This window comes from Bufo bufo, chromosome 5 (assembly GCF_905171765.1).
Source record: "Bufo bufo chromosome 5, aBufBuf1.1, whole genome shotgun sequence".
NCBI lineage: Eukaryota > Metazoa > Chordata > Amphibia > Anura > Bufonidae > Bufo > Bufo bufo.
This window is the reverse complement of record NC_053393.1, coordinates 406,205,472-406,232,159: the sequence shown is the minus strand read 5'-3', so window position 1 is coordinate 406,232,159 and position 26,688 is coordinate 406,205,472. Positions and strand designations below refer to the sequence as shown.

Sequence of the window (26,688 nt, the reverse complement as noted above, 5' to 3'; positions counted from 1 at the left end):
TGCTCAGCACCAAGGCACATGCCGCCATGGACACGTGGAGCAGCTGTTAGGCTACTTTTACTTTAGCGTTTTTTGCGGATCCGTCATGGATCTGCAAAAACGCTTCCGTTACAATAATACATTTTCGCGCCTTCCTTTTCGTTCAATGAATGGGGCTAAAACTGAAGCGTTTTCTTCCGCTATTGAGATCCTATGATGGATCTCAGTAGCGGAATTGAAAACGCTAATGTGAAAGTAGCCTTACGGCCAGGGTCACTACTTGTCTTTCCGAGCCCCCTGGGTCAATGTTTTGCGCAGCAGTGGGGACGCAACACCACGGCAGCGGTCCTATTGAAACCCCTATGTTTATGTCAGTCTGGTTTGCACAACAGGGTCTTATCGACATCTTCCCTCCTTGTCTGTCTCGATGGGCTTCCTCCTATCCCCAACAGAAACTGGGCAGAGCTTTGCTTCCACTCCCTCTCCTTCTTTTCATATGTGTAAACTGAAGCATTGTTATGCTGTCTTCGATCTGAGGAGCCTGGGCGAAAGTTGCTAATTTGCATCAAGCAATACATTTCTTGCTGGATGTCTCCCTGGTAACTACAACTAGGCAAGGTAGTCAGTGACAATGGCAGGAACATTGTGGCTACGTTGCATTTGGGGGAAATAACACATGCTGATGCACTACACCACCACAGCAGGGTGCATGTGGTATTTTCAGCTAAGGCAGTGTGGCAGTTCATTAGGAAGGCATATTGTGTACTCAGGCCCTTTAAAGAGACCACCTGATTTATGAGTTGGGAGGGATAATAGCAGCATCAACAACGTCCTCTTCCCCTGATATTTATATTAGAGCAAATGCTCATGCTGATGCTACAAGGGAAGGTGGAAGAAGAACAGCGTCCACATTTTGCTGGCCACCCTGTAGCTGTTGGGGACCCGCATGGACAAAGTCCCATGGAGGGGAAAGTGGGCGAGGATGAAGAGCTACCACTGGAAGAGGAGTTGGTGGCACAGGAGCACAAGGCTGATGATGACAACACTGACCATGATTACCAATCATTGTAGTGGGGGGGGGGGGGGGGGGTGTATAGCCAGAAAGAACAGGGTCCTCAGGCACACCAGTGAGCATGGAAAGCTGCACGCTTGCTTATGTGCTGACAGGTGTATTTTTAACATCAAGTAAACATGCTTTTAGACCCTCACTATCAAAGCAAAATGAGGAATGTTTTCATGATGGCAAAAGAGAGGAAAAATTGCTATATTACCAGGATAGTTGCCTGCCATCCTCATGTCTGACCTGGAGCCCCCTCTCCGCCCTACTGAGTCAGTGACCTCCTGCGGTCTCTACTACCACAAGTTCAGTTTTATAATCATGATGGAGCAGTTTTTTCATGTGCCACACCAGGTTGACACACATCAGCAAACAAATACGTACCTCCTGAACAACCAGGTTTAGTCCTACCTGGACTGTGCCCCTTCTCTGACACATATCCTGTTCCCCGACCTCATAGACTTCTGGACAGGCATTTTGTAACAGTGGCCCAGTTTGCCCTCGCTGTAGTGTCTTGTCCAGCCTCAGATTCTCAGAGAGATGGTTTTTAGCACAGCAGTTGGTGCCTTCACACCCAAAAGACAAACTTGTCCTCCTCAAGTGTACAAAACATCACATTTGTCAAAATGAATGAGGTATGGATCTGTGAGGATTTTTACACACTTCTGGATGAGTCCAATGAATAGATCTGCCATTGCTGACTGTGGCTATTTATCGCTGGTCCAATCATACCACTACCGATCTACTGGCACTACCATAACCCTTACACAGCCACACATCTACAGCCTTGCCACTACTACCTCTACAAAGTTGCACATCTACTGCCTTGTCCATTAACCTCCATGCTGTGCTGCTGCTGCCACTACTATTGATGCTACTATAACCCCTACGCAGCCGCACATCTCCTGCTTTGTCCATGAGGTTCCACATCCACACTGCACTGCTACAGCTCCCAAAGAAGGGAGAGTTTTTGGCCCATTGTTCAGGAAAAGCTACTGTTTCTTTTGATGCTAGTATGTGTGTGTGTGTGTGTGTGTGTATGTATGTATATATATATATATATATATATAACACAGGCTGGCATTGTCCCTTGTAGAGGAATAATTTCTGGATGCTCATTCAGAACAAGCTACTGATTCTTTTGATACTACCATGTGTATATAAACATGGGCAGGCATATGCCCCTGTTAAGGCATATTTTTTGGGTGCTTGTTCAGAACAAGCACATGTTTTTCCCCAATAACGCTGTGTGTGTTTAAACACCCTCTGCACCCAATAACAACCCAATAAGGGACAATTTTTGGAACATTTTTCAATTTACAAAAAGCATAACAAATCCAACAGAGCAGTGTGTTTTCAAACACAGTCAACCATGCTTTTTCACATAGATATATACTGTATGTCAGAGTCAGTCTGACATTATTTACTATTGTTGTCATTGAGTTAAAGAGTTTAAAAGGGTAGACAGATAGAAAGACAAGGGAGATAAATATGAGTCATAAGAGACTTCCGAGTGTCATAATACCAATTTTTAGGCTGATTGGAGCACCTTTGATTTAGGAAGAATTGATTTGGACCAAAATCAATTTTTTTGACCAATTCATTAGAATTTGACCTGAAACAAATTTCAAAAAGTCCACGTATCTCTAGGTGCAAATTCCATTTTTACCTTACTTAGGCTTCTTACTGTCACATATTGTATATTATGAGTAATACTGGATTCAGACAGTTGTAAAGCGAACAATTAAACTTTGGAATTATTTTGTGCTCTAAGTTAGATTCAGCAGAGCCATGGGGCTCAGACTGTGGCACATTACTGCTGTCTGAAACCAGTCATAATAGCAATTTCCAAATATAGTGTTATCAGAACTTTCCCTTTACAGCAGGAGAAATCGAATAATTTGTGTCCCTGTAAACCACAAACACATACTATAGCCCTAGGATACACCCTTTCTGTAAAATGATGTACAGTACATGCTCATGTGAGGCTACTGCCATTTTATGCGATCTTCCTGTAACGACTGTAGGTAGGGACAGACAAGGACAGTGAGCCCTAAGGCTAGAACCCAGCCCGCTTTCCCTACCTACTTGCAGTAAAAGCTCTAGATAGCCACACCGCAACTGATCCACGGTCTCTATGCTACTTAAGTGCAGAGATGGACAACAAAGACAAACACAATACCAGAGTTGTACATTAATGGGTCAGAACCAGATGGGCTACGCAGTAACAAATGAGAGACAGAGAGTGGCCAGAAGCACAAGCAATCTAGTAAAGCACAGGAACAAGAACCAGGAACACAGCTAGTGAGTCCAAAGACTATCACCGGTAATGGTGTATGGCCAGGAAGGGATCAGAACTTGGTAAGTAATAGAGCAGCTGAGCTAATCAGCCCACTGCTAATCTCCCCCGGCACACGCCTGCTGCAGGGAGAAACAGAGCATTGCATCCTGTCACTAAGGATGTGGTTGCGCCACTAGGGGTGTGGCTCAGCAGTGCGTCTCTCCCAATGTGGCCATGCTGAGGATCGCGCCGCTGTAGAATAATGAAATGACTGACATTGATTCTCCCACACTAGACACTCCTTCAACATTCATCAATGTGTCACCAAATGGAGAGGGCTCCTTTTGCTCACCGTTCACCTCGAGGACTGTGCCCTGGGAGTGCATATTAGGGTATACTTTAGGGCAGTGTTTCTCATAAGCATATTGCCCCCTAGTCAAAGAAATATCAAACAAGTAAATCTATAGTCTATTCAAATTTTAAAGGGGTTGTCCAGATTTTTAGACTTTTTTTTTTTTTAACTGTCCCTAGCAGCTTGTTGTACCTTCCTGCTCTGCTCTGACTCCATTCAGTAATATTCTGGTCCCTGTCCTGTAAACTTCCAGACGGATGGGGCCATGTGCACTGCTGAAGCCAATCACTGGCCTCAACAGTGACATGTTCCCAAGCAACATGTAGGCAATTCTTTTACTGCAGTAGAGCACATGACCTTGCCCATTCAGACGTTTACAGGCCAGGAAGCGGAAGATTGGAGCCAACCAGGGAGCCAAAACAGAATGATGGGGAGCAGGTGAGTATGATTTTTTTTTTTAATAGGTACCATATGCTGCAGTCCCAAAAGTTGGATGACCCATTTAAGAAACTGAACTCAGTGGGCAACATACTAGATTGTGATGTAATTCAAGCTTAAAGCAATCACAAATAATGGATTATAATAGGCGTAGAAAGGCAGCATGAAGCTCCTAGTAGGTTTCCTTTAAAGTAGCACCCAGTGATAAAGCTGAGAACAGTGTCTTAGGTCTAATACAAGATCAGAGGGACTGTTTTTGCCGTAGATTCTCTTTTCCATGCACCATTAGGACAGGATTGGCACTGGTAGATACTGGAGGAGACTGCTGACACCTTTTTTTTAAATAAAAACAAAGGAAACATGGATATAAACTTATCAGCGATAACTTGTGTTAATGTCATGATGATGGTACCATACTTTGTATCTCTGATCTGTTACACTCAATCATTGGGATCATCCATCACATATTCTGTAATAATATTTTGGGCAAATAGAGCAACAAGCAGTGCTATTTTGTCTTGCAAAATGAGGGGAACCCAATGGGCTCTGTTATAGTCACTGTGATCCGTCAGGAGGCGTTCAAATCCTGCGCTTCCATTATTTTTGTTGTTTTTCTCCTATACTGGAGAAGAACAATGGAAAAACAATGGAAAAAAGAATGTAAAAGTGAACCTGGCCTAACAAATACACAAAGAGAGGATAAGGCCCCGTGCTGATTGCGGGTTAGTATTTTGGAATATTTTTAGTGTTTAGTGTATTACCCCACAGCTATTGCTTGGTGTGCCCTCTCAGTCTTACCTGAACAGTTCCTTTCAGTTCATAAGAAAATACAATTTATGGAAAATTTAAAAAAAAAAAAAACTTTTTTTTACACAAATTACATGCTTTATAAATATATTATCAGTGTTTTTTTTCTTACTTGATTGTAGAATGAGAAAATCCCTACCAACTATCGCAGAAGCATCAAATGTGGATTTACATACTCCAGATGATAAGAATGAGCAAATACCTCAAATGAATGAGACTTGGTTTCCTTGTTCAACATGCCAGGAACTAGTTAATCTGTGTTCACTTAGGAACCACAAACAATGCCACCGAGCTAATAAAGTACTGGGCTGTAAGCCAGAGGACAATCCATCAAATCTTCATATCCTCACAGTCCAAAAGGAGAAAATGGTATCTCGGATTGGAAGCTCTTCAGAATATAAATATCGAGAACACCAGAAGATTAATCAATCCTACGAAACACTAAAAGGAAATCTGCTTTCTATAGCACCATATAATTGCAGAACATGCATGCCCTTTGAAGCTAGTTGCCATGTTTATGACATGGGAGGAGACAGTAGCTTAATAAAATCTATAGTAATCTGTTCTGATAAAAATACTTCCTGGCAAAGTTGCATGGAAGACTCATTTACAGTTCATAATAACTATGGGCAAAGGCCAAACACATGTTTTGCTGGTATATTTGATGGGTATCACGGGAATGTGGCAGCAATCACTACAGCCACAGAGTTTCCTATTTTACTGCTGGATCATATTTCAGCCATGGATCCATCTTACAAGTTGAATGAAGAAGAAAAGCTCTTTATCGGATCCTTTGATACTGTTTTTAAGGACAATTATAAAGAAACGGAGCATATTTTCTCCATAGGGAACGAGAAAGAAACCAGAGAACCAGGTGTTGAAGGTATACAGCTCGCCTATGCTAAAGCTTTTTGGCGCATGGAGAGACTATTGAAGTTAGGAAGAGCAGAGAGTTCAAAGTCAAGATGGAGTGGATGTTCTGCCGTGACCTGTCTCTTAGATGGATTTAACATAATGGACCCCCAGATGTCAACAGTTAAAGATAAAAAAAGGCTTGGCATGCTCCATGTAGCAAATATTGGTAAGTGAGCTCTTACCAGAATGCAAAAGAAAGCGAAAATTCAAACGTGGCAGATATTAGTACAGACATTTCTGTGACTGCAACTTGCAGAAATCTATGTGGTTGTTGCCAAAACAGGTCCATGAATGGAACTGATCTCTGAAACTAAATCTGCAGCGTGTGAATCCACCCTAATAATAATATATTCCAATAAATACACTGTAAACTGAAAGCTATGAAGGGATGTGAACCTAAAATTATAATGCTACCTTCACATCTGTGGCTGGCTGCTCCGGCAGAGAATGGCTGGAATCAGGTGGACAAAAAGCTCTGCACACAGAGGTTTTTGTCTAGTCAATTCTCGGCATATTTGCTGGTAAGCAGCCGGATCTCTGACGGACTCCATTAGAGGAAATGCTGGATCCGGAGATCTCTGGCAGACTCTTCTCTACTGGAACAGCCTACCAGAGGCTCTGCCGCAAATGTGAAACTAGCCTAAGGCTTCTTGCACACGGGAGAACTACAGGTCCATCTTTAATAGGGTCATAATACATCTCTCATAAAGATGCATGAGGCTTCTTCTGAATCTTCATATCCCTCCATTTTTTATAAAACCTGACAGAAAAAATGTCTATGCACAAAGAAAACAAAATAGGGCGTACTGGTCAGTGGTCAGAATCGCTGATATGTCGAGAGTGTTGGTTATCCCCTGGCATGTCCCCAAGAGAACAAATAAGTATATGTTCATAAAGGTAAAAATTAGTGTTGATCGAGCACCAAAGTGCTCGGGTACTCGGGTGCTCGAGTAGAACACTTTGGGGTGCTTTACAAAGCACCAGAGCCCAATAGAAGTCAATGGGAGAACCCGAGCATTAAACCAGACACCCCCTGCTCTGAAGAGGGGAGGGTGTCTGGTTCACAGGAAAAGGTCAGAAATTGATGGAAACGCCACTGAACTGGTTCGGGAACAGCATGGGGAGGATGTCTCGGTGCATCTTGGACTCCCAGGTCGCTGCTGGGAACCATGTTGTCCGAGAAGTACGCCACTTTTACAGACTGACAATAATACGCACCAAACCGAAGATAAAATCGATTTTAGAGCAAAAATTGTTAGGAAACATTTTTTTCCTGTATATTTACTTGTATATAAAGTGCAAGTGCTGCCAAAAATTACAAGGAAGAGGCACTCCGATACAACCTGTATATCACATAAAGGAAGGCCTCATTCATATTGTGGTACAATTGCTCAGGTGGTGGGACTCCTACACTCATAAAGCCTATGCACTAAGTGAAAGGGCTGCCAAAAATTACAAGAAACCGGCACTCCAATACACCCTTTATTACACATAATGGAGGGCATCATACACACCCTTGAAAAATGATGATGGATGGTCTGCTGATGAACCTCAAAAACATTAGGAGCAAGGGCCTGCTGGTGACCCTCTAAAATATTAGGGGCGAGGGCCTGCTGCTGATCTGACCATCTAAAACATTGGGGGTGAGGGTCTGCTACAGAGCTGACCCTCTAAAACATTAGGGGCAAGGGCCTGCTGCTGATCTGACCATCTAAAACATTAGGGGTGAGGGTCTGCTGCTGATCTGACCATCTAAAACATTAGGGGTGAGGGTCTGCTGCTGAGCTGACCATCTAAAACATTAGGGGCAAAAGCCTGCTGCTGATCTGACCATCTAAAACATTAGGGGCGAGGGCCTGCTGCTGATCTGACCATCTAAAACATTATGGACGAGGGCCTGCTGGTGACCCTCTAAAACATTAAGGGTGAGGGTCTGCTGCTGAGCTGACCCTCTAAAACATTAGGAGCAAGGGCAGCCTGATAAGCATGTTGATATGATGGAGGAGGAGGACGAGAAAAGGAAGATTGAACCATATACCCTTTTTTGTGGTAAAAGGGGTGCATGGGAATACAGTGTATTCAATACACCATAAAAGCCACATTTAAAGTACCTTTATGTTCAGCCGCTTTCCTCTGGTGGAGTAGAGAAGTCAGGGGCAATCCAGGCCTTGTTCATTTTTATAACAGTCAACCTGTCAGCATTTTAAGTTGACAGGCAGATGCGCTTATCAGTTATTATGCCCCCAGCAGCACTAAATACCCCTCCTCTGACAAAATGCTGGCGGCAGGTCAGGCCAGCACCTCCAAGGCATTGAGCGCCAGTTCGTGCCACGTGTCCGGCTTGGGCACCCAATAGTTGTAAGGCACAGAGGGATCACTGAGGATGCTGACATGGTCTGCTACGTGCTCCTTCACCATCTTCCAAAACTTTTCCCCCGTTGTGACACTAGGCCGCGCATCAGGGTGAGAAAGCTGGCGGGGTGTCATGAAACTGTCCCAGGCCTTTGAGAGTGATGCCCTGCCTCTGTTGGAACTGCTGTGTGTTCCCCTTGTCTCCCCTCCTCGGTTGCCCAAGGAACTACGTACTCTGCTGCCAGCGTTGTCAGCTGGAAATTTTTGGAGAAATTTTTTCACAAGGACCTTCTGGTATTGCACCATTTTGCTAGTCCTCTCCACCACAGGAATGTGAGATGAGAATTTATCTCTGTAGCGGGGGTCGAGAAGGGTGAACAACCAGTAATCGGTGTTGGCCAAAATGCATATAACGCGAGGGTCACGGGAAAGGCAGCATAACATAAAGTCAGCCATGTGTACCAGAGTCCAAACAGACAAGATTTCACTGTCCTCATCAAGAGGATGACTCTCAATCTCCTCATCTTCTTCCTCCTCTTTGGCCCATCCACGCTGAACAGATGGAATAAAACTGCTATGGGTACTACCCTCTGTAGCGGAGGCAACCATCTCCTGTTCCTCCTAATCCTCATCATCCAATTCGCGCTGAGAAGACGAACTGAGGGTGGTCTGGCTATCACCCTGTGTACTGTCTTTCCCCATTTCCACCTCTTCCACATGCAAAGCGTCCATCTTCATTGTGAGCAGCGAGCGTTTGAGTAGACACAGAAGTGGGATGGTTATGCTGATAATAGCGGCATCGCCGCTCACCATCTGTGTTGATTCCTCAAAGTTGCGTAAAACCTCACAGAGGTCAGACATCCATGCCCACTTGTCGCTTGTGAAGAGCAGAAGATGACTGGAAAGGCGACGACCATGTTGCAGCTGGTGTTTCACTACTGCCCTCTGCTGCTCACAAAGCCTGGCCAACACGTGCTCACGTCGCACAACAGTCGGTGAGCTGGCAATTGCAAGCGCTGCTGCAGCGTTGCTAGACCGGCGGCAGCTGTAGATGACTTTCGGAAATGGGCACACACGCGGCGCCACTTCACCAGTAGCTCAGGCAAATTGGGGTAGGTTTTGAGAAACTGCTGAACCACTAAGTTGAACATGTGGGCTAGGCATGGTATGTGTGTGAGCTTGCCGAGCTACAAAGACGCCACCAAGTTACGGCCATTATCAGACACAACCATGCCTGATTCTAGGTTGAGTGGTGAAAGCCACAGCTCAGTATGGTCCCTTATACCCTGCCACAGCTCTGCGGCGGTGTGCTGTTTGTCACCTAAGCAAATTACAATTGCTTAGATTAGATAACACAACTCAGAAATCTCAGTAAACAGGAGTGTTAACTCTACTCCATCCGTAGTTTCAGTACGGCCTGTTGCTGCTTCCCCACTGCAGTGCTACACTTCCAGCTACTGACTGATGGCTGACTGGTGCTGCAAGATGAGAATTCAGAGGTGGAAGTGGAGGAGATGGTGGAGGAGGAGAAGGGGGGGTTGCTGCCACTAATGTAGGTGGTGGCGGATATCCTGATGGATGGATGGCCCGCAAACCTTGGCATCTGTAGCATCTGTGCCATCCCAGGGTACTCGCTCCCGGCCTCCACAACGTTCACCCAGTGTGCCGTCAGGGAAATGTAGCGTCCCTGGCCAAAAGCACTTGTCCATGTGTCAGTCGTTAAGTGGACCTTCCCAATAATTGCGTTGGTCAGGGCACGGGTGATGTTACGGGACACATGCTGGTGTAAGGCGGGGATGGCATACCGGAAAAAATAGTGGCGGCTGGGGACTGAGTAACGAGGGATGGCTGCCGCCATCAGGCTGCAGAAAGCCTCAGTGTCCACAAGCCTAAATGGCAACATATCCAGGGCCAGCAATTTGGAAAGGTGCGCATTTAGTGCTATGGCCTGTGGGTGGGTGGCTGGGTATTTGCGTTTTCGTTCAAAGGCCTGCGGTATGGACATTGGGGCTTATATTTTGAGGGTTCCATTACCGCTGTACACTTGGTTTGTGGAATAAATACCGTCAAGCAAGAAAAACAAGGTGCTGGATTTCTTTTCCCTTTTAAGTTCATATGCTGCGGTATGGACATCTGTATGTTGCGCTGGGACACAGAAGTGGATGTGCTAGCTGATGGTGCTTGCGAAGGTCCAGGTGCAGGGCGGGAGGCATCCAGGCCTGCGTCTTGGACAGGAGATTGGCCAGCACGTAACACAGGGGAAGAGGAGGCAGTGGTGTGACCCGCAGACACTGATTGTGTACCCAGGCATTCGGCCCACCTATTAGGGTGCTTTGATGCCATGTGGCGGATCATGCTGGTGGTGGTGAGATTGCTAGTGTTCACGCCCCAGCTCATTTTGGTACGGCACAGGTTGCAAATGACAATTCTTTTATCGGCTGCACTTTCCTCAAAAAAGCGACAGACTGCGGAACACCTACAAGGGAAGTGGCCCGCCTTCTCCCTTTTGCCACCCCACTGCCTCTTTCAGCCTGTTGCGATGCTGCAGATCTCTCCAACTCTGTACTGCTGTCCTTGCTCGGCTTGCCACCTTCCCAGTTTGGGTCAGTGATTTCATCGTCCACCACCTCCTCTTCCACTTCCTCACTCTGGTCATCCTCCTGACTTGTTGACCTAACAACAAAATCACTTATTGACAACTGTGTCTCATCCTCATCATCAAACCCTTGAGACACTAATTGCCGTTGACTTATTGGCAACTGTGTCTCATCATCATCATCCACCTCGTGAAACACTAATTGTCGTTCCCCACCTTCTTCTGACTGTGGATGCTCAAGAGTTTGGGAATCAGTGCACAAGATCTCCTCATGTCCCTCTTCAAGCGGGCTTGGCGAGAGGCCCAAATCAAGGAATGGCGATGAAAAGAGCTCCTCGGAATATCCGAGTGTGGGATCACTTGTTTGCCAAGACTCTCCATAGTGGGAGGAAGTAGGATCAGGGTGAGAATTCTGTTGATCAGACTCTTGGCTACTGAGACTGGACTTTGTGGAAGACAGGGTGGTGCTTAACCGACTGGAAGCGTTATCTGCTGCAATCCAACCGACCATCTGGTCGCACTGGTGTGACTTCGAGAGTGGTGTCCTGAAGCTAGGTATCGTGGATGAGTGTGTTTCTAGTGCTCTGGCAGCAGGTACAGTTTCACAGCACCCAGGGCCATGGCCTCTGCATGCACCATCAGCAGCACAGCCACTTCCCCTTACTGCTCGCCTTGAGCATATTAAATGGTATATTTGCTTGCAAGTATGTCACACGTACAGTAGCGCAGGTTTTGTAAGTGTATGTGCAAATAAATTAGACTGAATGTGACAGATATTTAGGATGCGCAAATGTTATACAAGAGATGTAGTGCAGGTCATTTCGCTGTCACCAGCAGTGAAAAAATTAGACTTAATGCGACAGATATTTAGGATGCGCAAACGTTACACAGGAGATGTAGCGCAGGTAATTTTGCTTTCACTAGCAGGGAAAAAATTAGACTGAATGTCACAGATATTTAGGATGCGCAAACGTTACACAGGAGATGTAGCACAGGTAATTTTGCTGTCACCAGCGGGAAAAAAATGACACTGAATGTCACAGATATTTAGGATGCGCAAACGTTATACAGAAAATGTAGTGCAGGTAATTTCGCTGTCATCAGCGGGGGAAAAATTTGACTGAATGTCACAGATATTTATGATGCACAAACGTTATACAGGAGATGTAGCGCAGGTAATGCTGCTGTCACCAGCGGGAAAAAAATGACACTGAATGTCACAGATATTTATTAGGATGCGCTAACGTTATACTGGAGATGTACCGCAGGTAATGTCGCTGTCGCCAGCGGCCAAACAATTGCGCTGAATGTCACCGATTTTTAGGATGCGTTAATGTAACACGACAGATGTAGCAGAGGTTGTGTCACTGTCAGCAGAGGGGGAAAAAATAACACGCAATTTAGCGCAGGTTGCGCTAATAATATATATAGTAGCTAGATAAAACAATAGTACTTAAAAGGACTTTTGGGTCTCTAACATCTTTCAACACTAAACAATTCCTGTCCCTACACTCTCTGTCCCTTCAGCTTCCGGCCAGCCAATCACTGTAATGTCAGTAACCAACATGGCTACAACATTACAGTGAGTGCCAGTACTTCCCCACACGTTTTTTGGCTGCGTAGCAGCCAACAAAAGCGCGGGGAGGAGACTTCGAGCATCGCGCTCGAGCACACGTGTTGTTAGGCCGAACACCGTGATGTGCCGAGCATCGCGATGCTCGAGTGAAAATGGTGTTCGGCCGAGCATGCCCAACACAAGTAAAAATGTGCCATGCTCTATCAGATGCTGCATGTATGGAGGTATTACCCCCTAGAAGCACTGCTTTTAGAGGAAAATACCTCACTACATTACTAGAGAGCCATATGGGCCCCTGGGCAAGAACCATTAGACTATAGGCTAAGCTCCTCTAGGCAGAGAAGACCAAGTTTATTAGTTATTTGGTTTTTATTTCCTATTATGCAGAAATAGCTCTATCAGACTTCATGATCAAGGAAGTTTCACCTTTATACATTCAGTTATGGAAAAGTTTTAAAATGTATTCACCGTTATCTGAATTAAAGAGGAAGCCTGCTTTAGGCAACTTCTTTTATTTAGGAGTGCTCTCCAACCAGCTGATCAGAGGGAGTCGTACTGCTGGGACCCCTCAGTGATTAATTGTAATTTGTTGGGGAAGCTGGAAACAAATATTCAGTTCTCCTGCAGAGAAAAATGAAGCAATACACAGTTTCCAGTCATGTCGGTGGGGTGCCCATGTAATGCATGCACATACCGTTTCTTCCAGAGAGAGATGCTCGTTGTAGCCATTTTTTGCTGCAATATATGAAGGTCCTGAATGAGGTATTTGAAAATTGGCTTTTCAAACCAGGCAACAAACTGACCCTGCATGTCTTCCACCATGAATGGGTATATTTTGAGTGATTTTCTACTCATACAGTACATTCAAAATTTAAAAAATCACACAATTTCCATAAAGAAATAATTAGTTTTATTCATCAAAAAGTTGTAAAATTACTAAATGATTATACATATAATCAAGATATTGATAGGCTAAAAATAATGATTTCTGCTTAAAACTACGATTTAGATATACAAACTTTGTTTCCAGCACCCGCTTAGTGAAGCTAAGGTTAGATTGGCTTGTCGGCACTGTTCTCCGACCATATGGTCAAGCTCCTCCCACAGGTTAGATTGGCTTGTCGGCACTGTTCTCCGACCATATGGTCAAGCTGCTCCCACAACAGCTCAATAATGTCAGGTAATTGGACTGGCTATCAGATGCAGACAGAATATTAGCTGATTGCTTTGTTCCTAAAAAGGTCCTGCATAAACTGGGGCATTCACTGCATTATTGTCCCTGTTGGAAGCATGACATTTGCTCCAGTCAAAATTATCCAAGGGACATCACATATCAAAACAGAATTATAGCCTTCAAGGTTTTAGATTTCTTTTACCAGCAACCAGGCACATCCTTGAGTAATCATCTAGCATATTTTCATTTGCTTTTCACCTCTTCAGTCTATTGCTTTCTTACTGGCTAGTTTCAAATATTGCTTGTTCTTAGAAGCATTTGTTTCACGCACTAAAGACACCAATGTGTATATCGCCCTGCACAGTTCTACACCAAGACAATACAAATTTGTAAAATATCTTCACTTAGCAATTTGTTGCGCATAATAGCCTTCATTTCTCAGAACAACAATAGACTGACGAGTTTCAGAAGAAAGCACTTTCCAACCAGCCACTTTCAGCACTTTTAATTCCCTAAGGTGGGCTGTCTGGGCCCATATACACATGCCAAACATTTCCACTCACCAATTGACATCATGATTTACTCATTTCTGAGCAATGTAGGTGTACAAAAATAAATTTAAATGCCATAAGAATAATTATCTGTGGCACGACCGATAAAGTAAGTACCTCTTTGTGACATTTACACAAGGCATTGCTGCCTAGTGAACAGCCTGGTTTTCAGCAGGGTAGACTGTTCCACCACCATACTGTGACTAATTAACACAGTGGTGTGGCTGAATAACACCACCCTACCAGAAATGGATACTCCGATACATAACTAAATACCAGCAGTGACTGAATAATACCTCCATACTGTTGCTGAATCAAAGCAATATAGAAATACCAAAATGATCACCCTACTGAGACCCTACACAAAGATGGTTGTCCCTGATATGTGTACCAATAAACTAACAAAATACTAATTAGATGTTGTCAAAAACTGATTAAATCTAGCAACTCACAGGTGACATCTATACTAGTTCCCCTCTTCTCCATCTGGCCCAGACTGCCATGACAACTTTGGCTCCATGCTTTTCCAGCTCCTTCCCACCCTCGTTATCCAACTCTAGCTTCTATCTTGCTGTTACCCTAATATAAATCTACTACACTGCAGTAATAGACAGTTCCCTTTTCCCACTGCGAGAGCGATCTCTGTCAGTCTCATAGAGATTAATTGAGCAGGGACTCAGGAACCTCATTATTGTGATCATGGGGGTCCCAGCAGTTGTCCCACCAGCAATCATATATTATCTGGTGATAATAGGGGATAGTATTATTCTTTTGGTGGAACAAACCCTTTTAAAGGGTTTCTGTCACCTGAAAAATGGGTATTAAGCTGGCTGACATTAGCGATGTGCTAATGTCAGATAAACATAACTATTATAGTGCCATTTCACTGCCTAAAGCTTTTATTGAGAAAAACAACTTTTATAATATGCTATTTAGCACATCGCTAATGTCAGACAGCTTAATACCCATTTTTCAAGTGACCCTTCCTTTGAAGGTCAAAGATTGAAAACATTTGGCCAGGTTACTATTAGTGCCTTTTTTAAAGGAGTTATACAGCGATGACTCTAACGTGTCACGAACATCTGTTCTGCTCAGCAAAAATAAATAATACATTACAGGTCACTGAAATGAGCCAAAAAGAAGGGACAAATATGGGCAATAATAAATCTGCCCCTTTGTCGGGGGATTCATTAGATAATGATGGGAGGAACTGATTGTTTTTTTATTGGCTGTTATTTGAGATTTGTCAAATTTATGCATTTCTCACACTGTCCTTACCATAGTTTTATTCTAAACTAGCAAACAGCCTCCTCGCCTTTGCTGTAGTCATCACCATGTGATAGTTGATCATATCGATGAAGAATCAAGACACGTTTCAGGTCCTTCATTTTGAGTTTCTCCCAAATGCATGCCCATAGGTCTGGCATGTGTTAGCAAATGGAGATTAGTGAAAGCAAGCCAAATGGCGAGATCTTGCTTACCTTGTCCATTAGCAAGCCTAACAAATAGGTATAATGCCGCAATTAATAGACTTTCTGCCTCTAGGGAAGTCTGTGCAAGGAACATTTTATGAATTGGGTCAGACAAGCAAGCACTGCAAGAATGAAGTATGTGCAGGTAAATTTACTGGACTGCACGTATTTTGTAAGAAGACTGAAAGAAAATGGAATGCAATCTAATGTAGTCTCAAACCGAGAACACAAACAATATGCTGACGTGTAATAGTATTCCATTAACACAGTTTTCACTGTGAAGCATTCTCGTATGCAAAAATAGCCATTTTACAGGCACTGAAAAAGCACATAATTTTGTGCTCAGGAAAGACTTTGATCTTGAGGATTCGTGATATATTTAATGTGCAGAAAAAAATGGGAAAAATTTTCTTATTCACCCAAATACAGTAAAATTCCAAAAAACGCTTCTTGAAACTGGACAGTGTGTACCATCAGTTACCTATACAAATACATATCTAAATATATGTATTTACCTGCTCACTGAGGGTCATGGAGAAATGCCTAATGCGCATGCCAGCACTATCTATCATCATTCAATGCAAAGCACCCAATCAAGAACGGGCAAAACAGGGAAGCACTAATGAGAGTACTGGTACACGTATCAGGGACTGCCATAGACAGGCCAAGATCTATAAGGTAAAATGCTGTTAATCCGCTAGGGACTGCCATAGAGAGGCAAAGATCTATAAGGTAAAATTCTGTTAATCCGCCAGGGACTGCCATAGACAGGCCAAGATCTATAAAGTAAAATGCTGTTAAACCGCCAAGGACAGTCATAGACATATCAAGATCTATAATGTAAAATGCTGTTCATTCGCTAGGGATAACCATAGACATGCCGAGATCTATAAGGTAAAATGCTGTTAATACGCCAGGGACTGCCATAGACATGCCGAGATCTATAAGGTAAAATGCTGCTAATACGCCAGGGACTGCCATAGACATGCCAAGATCTATAAGGTAAAATGCTGGTTAATCCGCCAGGGACTGCCATAGACATGCCGAGATCTATAAGGTAAAATGCTGTTAATACGCCAGGGACTGCCATAGACATGCCAAGATCTATAAGGTAAAATGCTGTTCATACGCCAGTGACTGCCATAGACATGCCAAGATCTATAAGGTAAAATGCTGTTCATACACCAGGGTCCGCCATAGACAGGCAAAGAACAGGTAAAGTCCTGTTAATCCACTAGGGACTGCCATAGACATTCAGAGATCAATAAGGTAAAATGCTGTTAATCTGCCAGGGACTGCCATAGACAGGTCAAGATGTATAAAGTAAAATGCTGTTAAACCACCAAGGACAGTCATAGACATACCAAGATCTATAATGTAAAATGCTGTTCATTCGCTAGGGATAACCATAGACATGCCGAGATCTATAAGGTAAAATGCTGTTAATCCGCCAAGAACAGCCATAGACAGGCAAGATCTATAAGGTAAAATGCTGTTCATTCGCTAGGGACAACCATAGACATCATAGACATGCCGAGATCTATAAGGTAAAATGCTGTTAATTCGCCAGGGACTGCCATAGACAGGCAAGATCTACAAGGTAAAATGCTGATAATCTACCAGGGACTGCCATAGACATGCAAAGATCTATAAGGTTAAATGCTGTTAATCCGCCAGGGACTGCCATAGACAGGCAAGATCTATAAGGTAAAATGCTGTTTAATGCACCAAGGACTGCCATAGACATGCCGAGATCTATAAGGTAAAATACTGTTAATCCGCCAGAGACTGCCATATACAGGTTAAGATCTATAAGGTAAAATGCTGTTAATCTGCCAAGGACTACTATAGACATGCCAAGATCTATAAAGTAAAATGCTGTTAATCCGCCAGGGACAGCCATAGACATACCAAGCTCTATAAGGTAAAATGCTGTTAATCTGCAAAGAACAGCCATAGACATGCCGATATCTATAACATAAAATGCTGTTAATCCGCCAGGGACTGCCATAGACATGCCGAGATCTATAAGGTAAAATGCTGTTAATTTGCCATACAATTGAAATAAAATCATTAATCCCTTTAAAGGCGTTATCCCGGAATTTGATATTGATGTCCTATCCTTAGGATAGGTCATCAATATCAGTTCGGCGAGGGTTCAACTCCCAGCACCCCTGCCGATCAGCTGTATGAAGAAGCTTTGATGAGCACCGTGGTCTTTTTGCAGTTTACCAAGCACAGCGCTGTCCATTGGATAGTGGCTGGGCTTGGTATTGCTTATCAGCCCCATTCACTCGAACAGGACTGAACTGCGCCTAGGCCATGTGACCGATGTATGGTGACGTCCCGGGATTTGGACCTCCACCGTCTCATACTGATGACTAGAAATTAGCGAATTTCTCAAAAATTCGATTCGGCGAATAAAAAATAAAAAATTGGTTCTATCCGAATTTATTTGCGGCAAAAACTGGTATTTCCTGGCTGCACAGAGCCTTTATAGTGGTGTAGAACACTGTGCCTTGCAGTAACACGCATCGGGAGTCTGCTGTGGTAGTGAAACAATACTGTGAGTCAGTATGACATGCAGATGACAGACGTCGCTCTTAGAATCACTGCACACTTCACTTATTTGCCAAAACTGACCAAATAACTCAAGTGTGAACTCTGCCTTACAGGTCAATGTTAGCATCAAGAAGAAGCGCACTCCTTTTACAACGTCGGCAGCTGATTCCACATAGATGTCTACAGGACCTGTTCTATTAAACACTTATACAAGTAGAGCCCCCCCGACAGAGTGGAGAGGGTGTCAGCAGTAAGTTTGTGTTGAGGTCACTGATTATTTTGCCCTTCCTCTGATCCGTCAGAACAATAACCCCCAAAAAAGTGATCCTGTCTGTGGAGCACCTGCCTTCATTCGGTCAGCATTTGGTCAGTAATCCATCAGTATTGCTAAAGCCAAAAAAAAAAAAAGAGTGGATCCAAAACAGAGATGACACGTGAATGGAATATTTGCATGTCTTCTGTGTTTTGTACCCACTCCTGCTTTTGGCTACCAAATCATAAGCCAATTCTGATGCAAAATAGGGACCATATCATGCAGGCCTTATTCCTTCCTTCTGACAGATCAGAAGAAGGGTCAAATAAATGATGATGTCAGCCAGGCCGAAAGGCAAAATAGTGGCCCAGTCCTGAAATGGGGAGGGTGGGAACAGCATGAGAAGTCCACAGAGTGGCCCTATGACATAGTGGTGAGGTGGAAGCAGCATGAGGAGACCACAGAATGGCCCAATGACAGAGTCTGGAGGTGGCAGCAGCATCAGGCGAAAGCCACAGAGTGGCACAATGACAGAGTGTGGAGGTGGTGGCAGCAGCAGCAGCATCAGGAGTAGGCCACAGGGTGGCAAAATGAGAGTGTGGACGTGGCAACAGCATCAGGAGGAGGCCACAGGGTGTCAGAATTACCATGTGGAGGTGGCAGCAGCATCAGGAGGCCACAGAGTGGCACAATGACAGTGTGGAGGTGGCTGCAGCACCAGGAGGAGGCCACAGGGTGGCACAATGACAGTGTGGAGGTGGCAGCATCAGGAAGCCACAGAGTGGCACAATGAAAAAGTGTGGAGTTGGCGGCAGCAGCAGCAGCATCAGAAGGAGGCTACAGGGTGGCACAATTACCGTGTGGAGGTGGCAGCAGTATCAGGAGACCACAAAGTGGCACAAGGACAGAGTGTGGAAGTGGCGGCAGCATCAGAAGGAGGCCACAGGGTGGCACAATGACAGTGTTGAGGTAGCAGCAGCATCAGGAGGCCACAGAGTGGCACAAGGACAGAGTGTGGAGGTGGCGGCAGCAGCATCAGGAGGAAGCTACAGGGTGGCACAATGACAGTGTGGAGGTGGCAGCAGCAGCATGAGGAGACCACAGAGTGGCACAATGAAAGAGTGTGGAGAGGGAAGCAGCATCATCAGGAGGACACAGAGTGGCAAGGTGACATAGTGTTGTAGCATCAGCAGACCACAGAGTGGCAAGGTGACATAGTGTGGAGGTGGCAGCAGCATCAGGAGACCACAGAGTGACCCATTGACAGAGTGGGGAGGTGGGTGGCAGAACCAGCTGAAGATTGTGGGTGAAAGAAGGAGCACTTGGCATCAGATGTGTGGCATCCGGCGGGTGGCAGCATCAGAATAGTAGCTGAGGCAGGTAGCTAGAAGAAACCGGTCTCTTTTGTCAAATTGTTTGTGTGGCACCATGGATGATCTAGACTGATGCATCAGGCATTGGTAGGTTAAAATCCTGGCTCATCCATGCCTGATTCATCTTGACAAAGGCCCTTGCCCTCGCATCTTGACAAAGGCCCTCGCCTCACTAAACACCCACTCTGATGCCACACTACTGGTCGGGCAGGACAGCTTTTCCAGGGCAAACTCTGCCAGTTGCGGCCACAAATCCAGTTTGACTGCCCAGAAGTCCAGCGGTTCTTTAATGTGGGGTGGCAGGGTGCTGTCCAAGTATGCCACCACCTGCTGGTTCATGTTCTGCTCCAGGTCTAGCTGCTGCTGCTGGTGAGTAGTTTCTTTACTAGGCGGGTGAAGAAAGCTGCTCATCAGCGACTCTAGACTCAAGTTACTGCTGATGGAGCTGCTCCTACCCCCCCCACCCTGCCACAGCAGCCATTGCAAAGGAACATGAGTGCAGAGGGCCGCCCCGGTCAGACCTACGAGAGGATGGACGATGGCGCAGATAGGCAGCGGCCAACTGTCTACGTAGGATGTCTCTATAGTAGTTCAGTTTGTCCTCCCTCTCAACGGGTGTAAAAAAGGCCCCCATTTTGGACCAGTAGCGAGGGTCCAACAAGGTGGAGAGCCAGAAGTCATCCCTCTGCCAAATAATGACAATTCGGCTGTCACTACGCAAGCAAGTGAGCATGCATCGGGCCATTTGTGCATGTGACTCGGAGGAACTCCCTGCCTCCATCTCCACTGCATACTGCCACGGTGTGTCTGAGTCCTCTGCCTCGTCTTCCTCATCACCCTGTAGCTCCTCTGGCTGCTCCTTCTCCTCCTCTCCTGTCACCTGTGTAGAAAAACTACCCATTTTGCTACACATTGCTTGTGCTCCAATGTCCTCCTCATCCTCCAGTTCAGCCCCCACAGGGCTCATGTGGCCGTGAGATCTAGGCGCCACGTCTCCAGTCCCCTGACCAGACAGATTTACCAGCATCTGTTCCAGAACATGAAGCAGCGGAATGACGTTGTTCATACCGTAGTCCTGGCGACTGACAAATAACGTGGCATCCTCAAAGGGCCTGAGCAAACGGCAGGTGTCACACATGAGCTGCCAATGGTTGACATCGAAGTTACACAAGGGAGTACTCCTGTCCGCTTGGATCATCAAGAAATCGTTTATGGATGCTCTCTGTTCGTATAGTCGGTCCAACATATGGAGGGTGGAATTCCAACTAGTGGAAACGTTGCATATCAGCCTATGTTGGGGAATGCTGCAGATCAAGGAGGGTGTGCTTTGCGGTGTATGAGTGCCTGAAGTGCATGCAAAGTTTCCTGGCCATTTTTTGGATGTCTTGCAGATGGGTGGAAGACTTCAGGAACCGCTTGACAACCAGATTGAACACGTGTGCCATGCAGGGCGCATGGCTCAGCCCTCATTGATGCAGCGCCAAGACCATGTTCTTCCCGTTGTCGGTCACCATGGTTCCGATTTTGAGTTGTTGCTGAGAAAGCCAGGATTCGATTTCTTGATGAAGGATACGGAGCAGTTCCTCTCCTGTGTGACTCCATTCGCCCAGGCAAACGAGGTGCAAAACAGAGTGACACCGCCGTGCCCTGCAGAAGTGGTATGCTAGAGGGGCACTGTGAATTGTCCCTGCAGTGGAGGCAGAGGCGGAAATTGTCGCAGGACCAACGGCATGAGAACGTGGAGGCGGAAGCTGTGTCAACTGGCCAAGTTGATGGTGTGGCTGTGCAGGAACCACGTTCACCCAGTGGGCCGTAAAGGACTTGTATTGTCCCTGACCGTAGTTACAGCTCCACACGTCAGCGCTGCCATGCACTTTGGCAGACACCGACAGGCTCAAGGACTGGCACACATTCTGTTCTACATACGTGTGCAAGGCTGGTACTGCCTTTTTGGAAAAGAAATGACGGCTTGGGACTCTCCACCTCGGCTCGGCAGAAGCCATCAGTTCTCTGAAAGGTGCAGAGTCCACCACTTGGAAAGGGAGGGACTGCAGCACCAGCAACTTGGCCAGGAGCACATTCAGCTTCTGCTCCGTTGGACGAGTGCACACATACTGTTGTCTCTTGGCAATCGCTTCGGTAATCGATTGCTGACAGAATAACTGACGAGGAGTAGGAGCATCAGGACCAGCAGATGATGGGAAGGACAGACAGCTCCCTTCGGCTGAAGTGGTGGAGCCTGAAATCGGGTGCGTGCCACTGAGTGATGCAGCAGGCTGGACCACCACATCGGAGCCACGGTTCTCCCCGGCCACTTTATGGTGACTCTGCATATGTTGACGCAGGGCCGTGGTACCAACATTGGCACCCTGGCCACGCGTCACCTTCTGCCCACAGATTCTACAAACGGCCATGTTCACCTCCTCTGGCGGCTTAACAAAAAACGCCCAACACTCAACACTGACTGCTACCGCCGCTGCTTCCGTGAACCCTTGCACCCCTACTTTCTGTGCAAGTAGGCTCCTGCGAAGCGGATGGTCTACCCCGGGCACGTTTGGCTCCCAACCTCCCACTGCTGCCACCCTGCTGACTCCCGGCCACGCTAGCGACTTCCTGGCTCCGCCGCTGCCTCACGGGCAAGCTGCCACCCTCTTCTTCCGATGTTGATGAAGCCCCTAATTCACCCGGCTCCCAAGTGCGATCAGCTACATCATCATCGAGTACTGTCTATACGTCACTGATGTCCTCCTCAACGGTCTCTGGGTCAGGAGCCTGACTGCTCGCAAACCCCATCTCCCACGCCACTCTCATCATCACTACTTGCCCACCTACCGGAGGAAGCAGCGGATGTCTCCTTCACATGTTGGTTGCCCAGTAGCTGCTGACTGTCATCTAGAAGCTCGTCCTCACTGTATAGTGTTGCTGAGCCCACAGCATATAATACTTCTCTGGCTGAGTTAACAGAAAAGGACAGAGGCTGGTTGAGGACAGGTGAGGGCACAGGACCTGCTCCCGGGCCATGCCAACTAAGGGTTGGGTCTGACGAACCCAACGACTCTTGTCTGGGGGTGTCTGATGTCACTTGGAACTAAGTGAATGTCCGAGTCAACCATTCAAGAACCGCTGGGTTGCTGGTCAAGACATGACCGCTAGATGACACTGGGAGCTCAGGCCTCTCGCTGTGACTCCTGCTGCCACGCCCCCTTACTCTCCTGCGACCTGTGTCTGCGCCAAGAACATTTAGTCCTCTGCCACTCCCCTGTGCAGGGCCTGGCACTTCTCTGTCTGACATACTGTTAAATCAAATAAATAAATAAAAAGGAAATTAAAACACCCCCAAAAAATTCTGTAATTTTCTCACTTCACCATACAACAGCTAATAAGCCCTTTTGTTTTCCACTAATACACGCCAAAAAGTGCTTTAGAACATATAACTGCACCGCTGAACGGCAAATAGGCCCTTATTTTTTCCCACTTATACATGCCACAAAAGGCTTTAGAACATATAATTGCACCGCTGAATGGCAAATATATTTTTTTGCCACTAATACACGCCAAAAGGGGCCAAAATGTTCTCACTTCACCACACTACGGCAAATTTGCCACTAATACATGCCAAAAAGGGCTTTAGAACATATAACTCAGTGGTTCTCAACCTTTCTAAAGCCGTGACCCCTTAATACAGTTCCTCATGTTGTGGTGACCCCCAACCATTACATTTTTTTCCTTGCTACGTCATATAACTAATTTTGCTACTGTTATGATGATCCACCAAAAACACGCACAGACACCAATACACCAAATGTTAATTCAAATACACAAGTATTCATTCATAACCACAGAACTTTAGCATAAATACAAAATATTTGTAAACCAAATAAATAACTTTAAAATAAATAATAAACAACAAATACCCCCTAAAAAATAAATCAGTGGTGCGCACAGTACCCCTCAAATAAATAACTCAGTGGTGCTCACAGTACCCCCCCCCCCCCCCCCCAAAAAAAATAAAATAAATCAGTGGTCCTCAGGGTACCCCTCAAATAAATAAATAAATCAGTGGTGCTTCAAGTCCCCCCCAAATAAATAAATTAGAAGTGCTCAGGGTCCCCCAAATAAATAAATCAGCGGGGCTTCAGGTCTCCCCCAAATAAATAAATCAGCGGTGCTCAAGGTACCCTCAAATAAATAAATCAGTGGTGCATCAGGTTTCCCCCAAATAAATAAATCAATGGTGCTCAGGGTCCCCCAAATAAATAAATCAGAAGTGCTCAGGGTCCCCCAAATAAATAAATCAGCGGGGCTTCAGGTCTCCCCCAAATAAATAAATCAGCGGTGCTCAGGGTACCCCCAAATAAATAAATCAGTGGTGCATCAGGTTTCCCCCAAATAAATAAATCAATGGTGCTCAGGGTCCCCCAAATAAATAAATCAGAAGTGCTCAGGGTCCCCCAAATAAATAAATCAGCGGTGCTTCAGGTCCCCCCCCCCAAATAAATAAATCAATGGTGCTCAGGGTCCCCCAAATAAATAAATCAGAAGTGCTCAGGGTCCCCCAAATAAATAAAGCCTTGCTCAGCCAAATAATTAAAATAAAATTAGCCAGGCTCAGCCAGGCTCAATTAAATTATTGGTGGCAGTGGTGCTCAGCGGCGGTGTCATTAACGAAAAAACTCGGACCTCAGCAGACAGGCCGCCCGACTTACCCATCCAGACGTCAGGCTCCTTCAAGCACAGGCAGTGATAGGACATCACTTCCTGTGCGCGAGGATAAGGGGCCGCTGCCGTTGTGCGGGCGACCCACAATAGGAAGCCTCAGGCGACCCCCCGGTAAGGGCCGATCGACCCCCAAAGGGGTCGCGACCCCTAGGTTGAGAACCGCTGATATAACTGGACTGCTGAATGGCAATATATATATTTTTTGACACTAATACACGACAAAAAGGGCTGTAATTTTCTCACTTCACCACACAACGGCAAATTACTTTTTTTGTGTGCCACTAATACCCTCAAAAAAAGGCTTTAGAACATATAACTGCACCGCTGAACGGCAAATAATATATATTTTTTTGCCACTAATACACGCCAAAAAGGGCTGTAATGTTCTCACTTCACCACACAACAGCTAATAAGCCGTTTTTTTCCCGCTGATACAAGCCAAAAAATGCTTTAGAACATATAACTGCACCGCACAAGGGCAAATAAGACATAGAAATATTTCTTTGTAATAAACCCTGTTAATGGCTGTATCAAGCAGCACTTGTACCCCAATAACAAGAATGGTTTGCTGGAAATACAGAGCTGTATAATGGCAATTTAGATCCCCAGTCAGTGCAGCAAGGTGTAATAGGAATGTTCCTATTACCCAGGCTGTAAACTCCCCTACTGAATCCTATTCTGCTCCAATACTGTGGAATGATTCCTCCCTATCCTTTCCCTGAACTTCTATTCAGCAAAATAAAAGTTTTAAAGTCTTTCCTAGCACTGTCCCTAGCGCCTGCTGACGTCTTTCTCCGTGCACTGGAAAATGGCTGAGGCTATTTATAGGGCTGTGACATCACAGGGCTGGCTGGCTGCTGATTGGCTGCATGCATGGCATTGTGGGTGACCCCTTGTTCCCAGAGTTCCTTGCTCCATGTCCTAACACGTGCAGCAGCCATTTTAGGAAAAAATGTGATTCGTTAACACGAAGCGTGAGGAAATTCGGATTCGATGCAAATCAAATTGTTCCTGAAATTCGGATCGAATACCACTTCGTCAACTTCGATTCGCTCATCTCTACTGATGACCTATCCTGAGGGTAGATCAATATCAAATTCCCGGATAATTCCTTTAACTAACCATAAGGTGAGTTCAGACGCAATGGAATTGTTTCCAGATTTTACACCAATTAACGGTAAGTTCCCACAGTGCAATTTTTCCTGCCACGGATCTCACACAAATCCAGGGAGATACAGCTGCAAAATTGTTACCGTATGTATCACGGATTTGAAAATCCGCAGCATGTTTTTTTTTTCTATGTGTGGATTGGGTTTTGAAAACTCCATCCATACATATTGTAATTTAAATTACAGCGTTTCTTGAGCATCTGAATATAGCCTTATAATGCAATCCCTGCTGGGCATCATATCAAATATGTTGCAGATATCTACCCATGGTATGACCCTTGCTAAAACCACCACATCTGAATGACCAGGCTATAACCAAACATATGCATAATCTTTTAAGTGCAATGTGCATGTATGACTGAAGGCTCACTTAACTTTTTCCATACTTTTATTTTTAAAGGAAACATTAAGGCGGTCTTATGTAAAAATGGGAAGAGTCACTGTCTTACTAGAGACCACAGTCCAGCAAATGGTGAAGAAAGAAAACGAGTCTTGGAATCTGGAGGATCAGTTAGTTCTAATGAAAGCTGTGGATTAATTGAAGGATTCAGTAGAGTTACAAGGGGACTTGGTTTCCATGGCGACCCCCAACTTAAGAATTCAGTTATCCCGGCCCCCTATACCATATCCATTCCAATATATAACTCATGCCAGTTCCTCATCCTTGCCTCCAGTGGCTTGTGGGACGTTCTGAACAGCAGGGAAGTTGTAGCAATGGCCCAGGATCTATTGACAACTTTCTTAATGTACCCACAAGATAGAAATCGGGGCAGTATACGAATGGAGGAGGACTTTCCGTCAGATGTCACACAATATGATGATCCCGAAACACCTGAAGATCTCCATGCTACTAGTGCGAAAGCTAATTTTCTAGGTAACAGTTCAGATAGAGCGGCAAAGGCAAATAATACAAGTCAGCTGTATGATACGGCAGCAGCTAGTGTTTGCAGGCAGATAGTAAAGGCAGCGATGTTGGCAGGATCTCAACAAAACATCACTGTGTGCCTCATTCTTCTGCCCGGGTGTGAAAAGGCTACCAGTCCAGAGAAGTCGTCCAGTTGA

General features: G+C 45.4%; 1 protein-coding gene across 1 annotated transcript; it reads left to right on the top strand.

The window, feature by feature from the left end:
- The first annotated feature begins 840 nt into the window (after positions 1 to 840).
- On the top strand, positions 841 to 26,688 carry PP2D1 (protein phosphatase 2C like domain containing 1). The gene is made up of 3 exons (XM_040433986.1): positions 841 to 1,046; positions 5,037 to 5,995; positions 26,027 to 26,688. The coding sequence occupies exons 1-3, from the start codon at positions 841 to 843 to the stop codon at positions 26,686 to 26,688; spliced, it is 1,827 nt and encodes a 608-aa protein (XP_040289920.1).

Excerpts from the sequence above, each read along its gene's own strand:
- PP2D1 (XM_040433986.1), top strand. The coding sequence starts at position 841 with ATGCTCATGCTGATGCTACAAGGGAAGGTGGAAGAAGAACAGCGTCCA. Across the intron at positions 1,047-5,036 it reads GACCATGATTACCAATCATT|AATGAGAAAATCCCTACCAA; the intron begins GTAGTGGGGGGG and ends ACTTGATTGTAG. Across the intron at positions 5,996-26,026 it reads GCTCCATGTAGCAAATATTG|GAAACATTAAGGCGGTCTTA; the intron begins GTAAGTGAGCTC and ends TTATTTTTAAAG.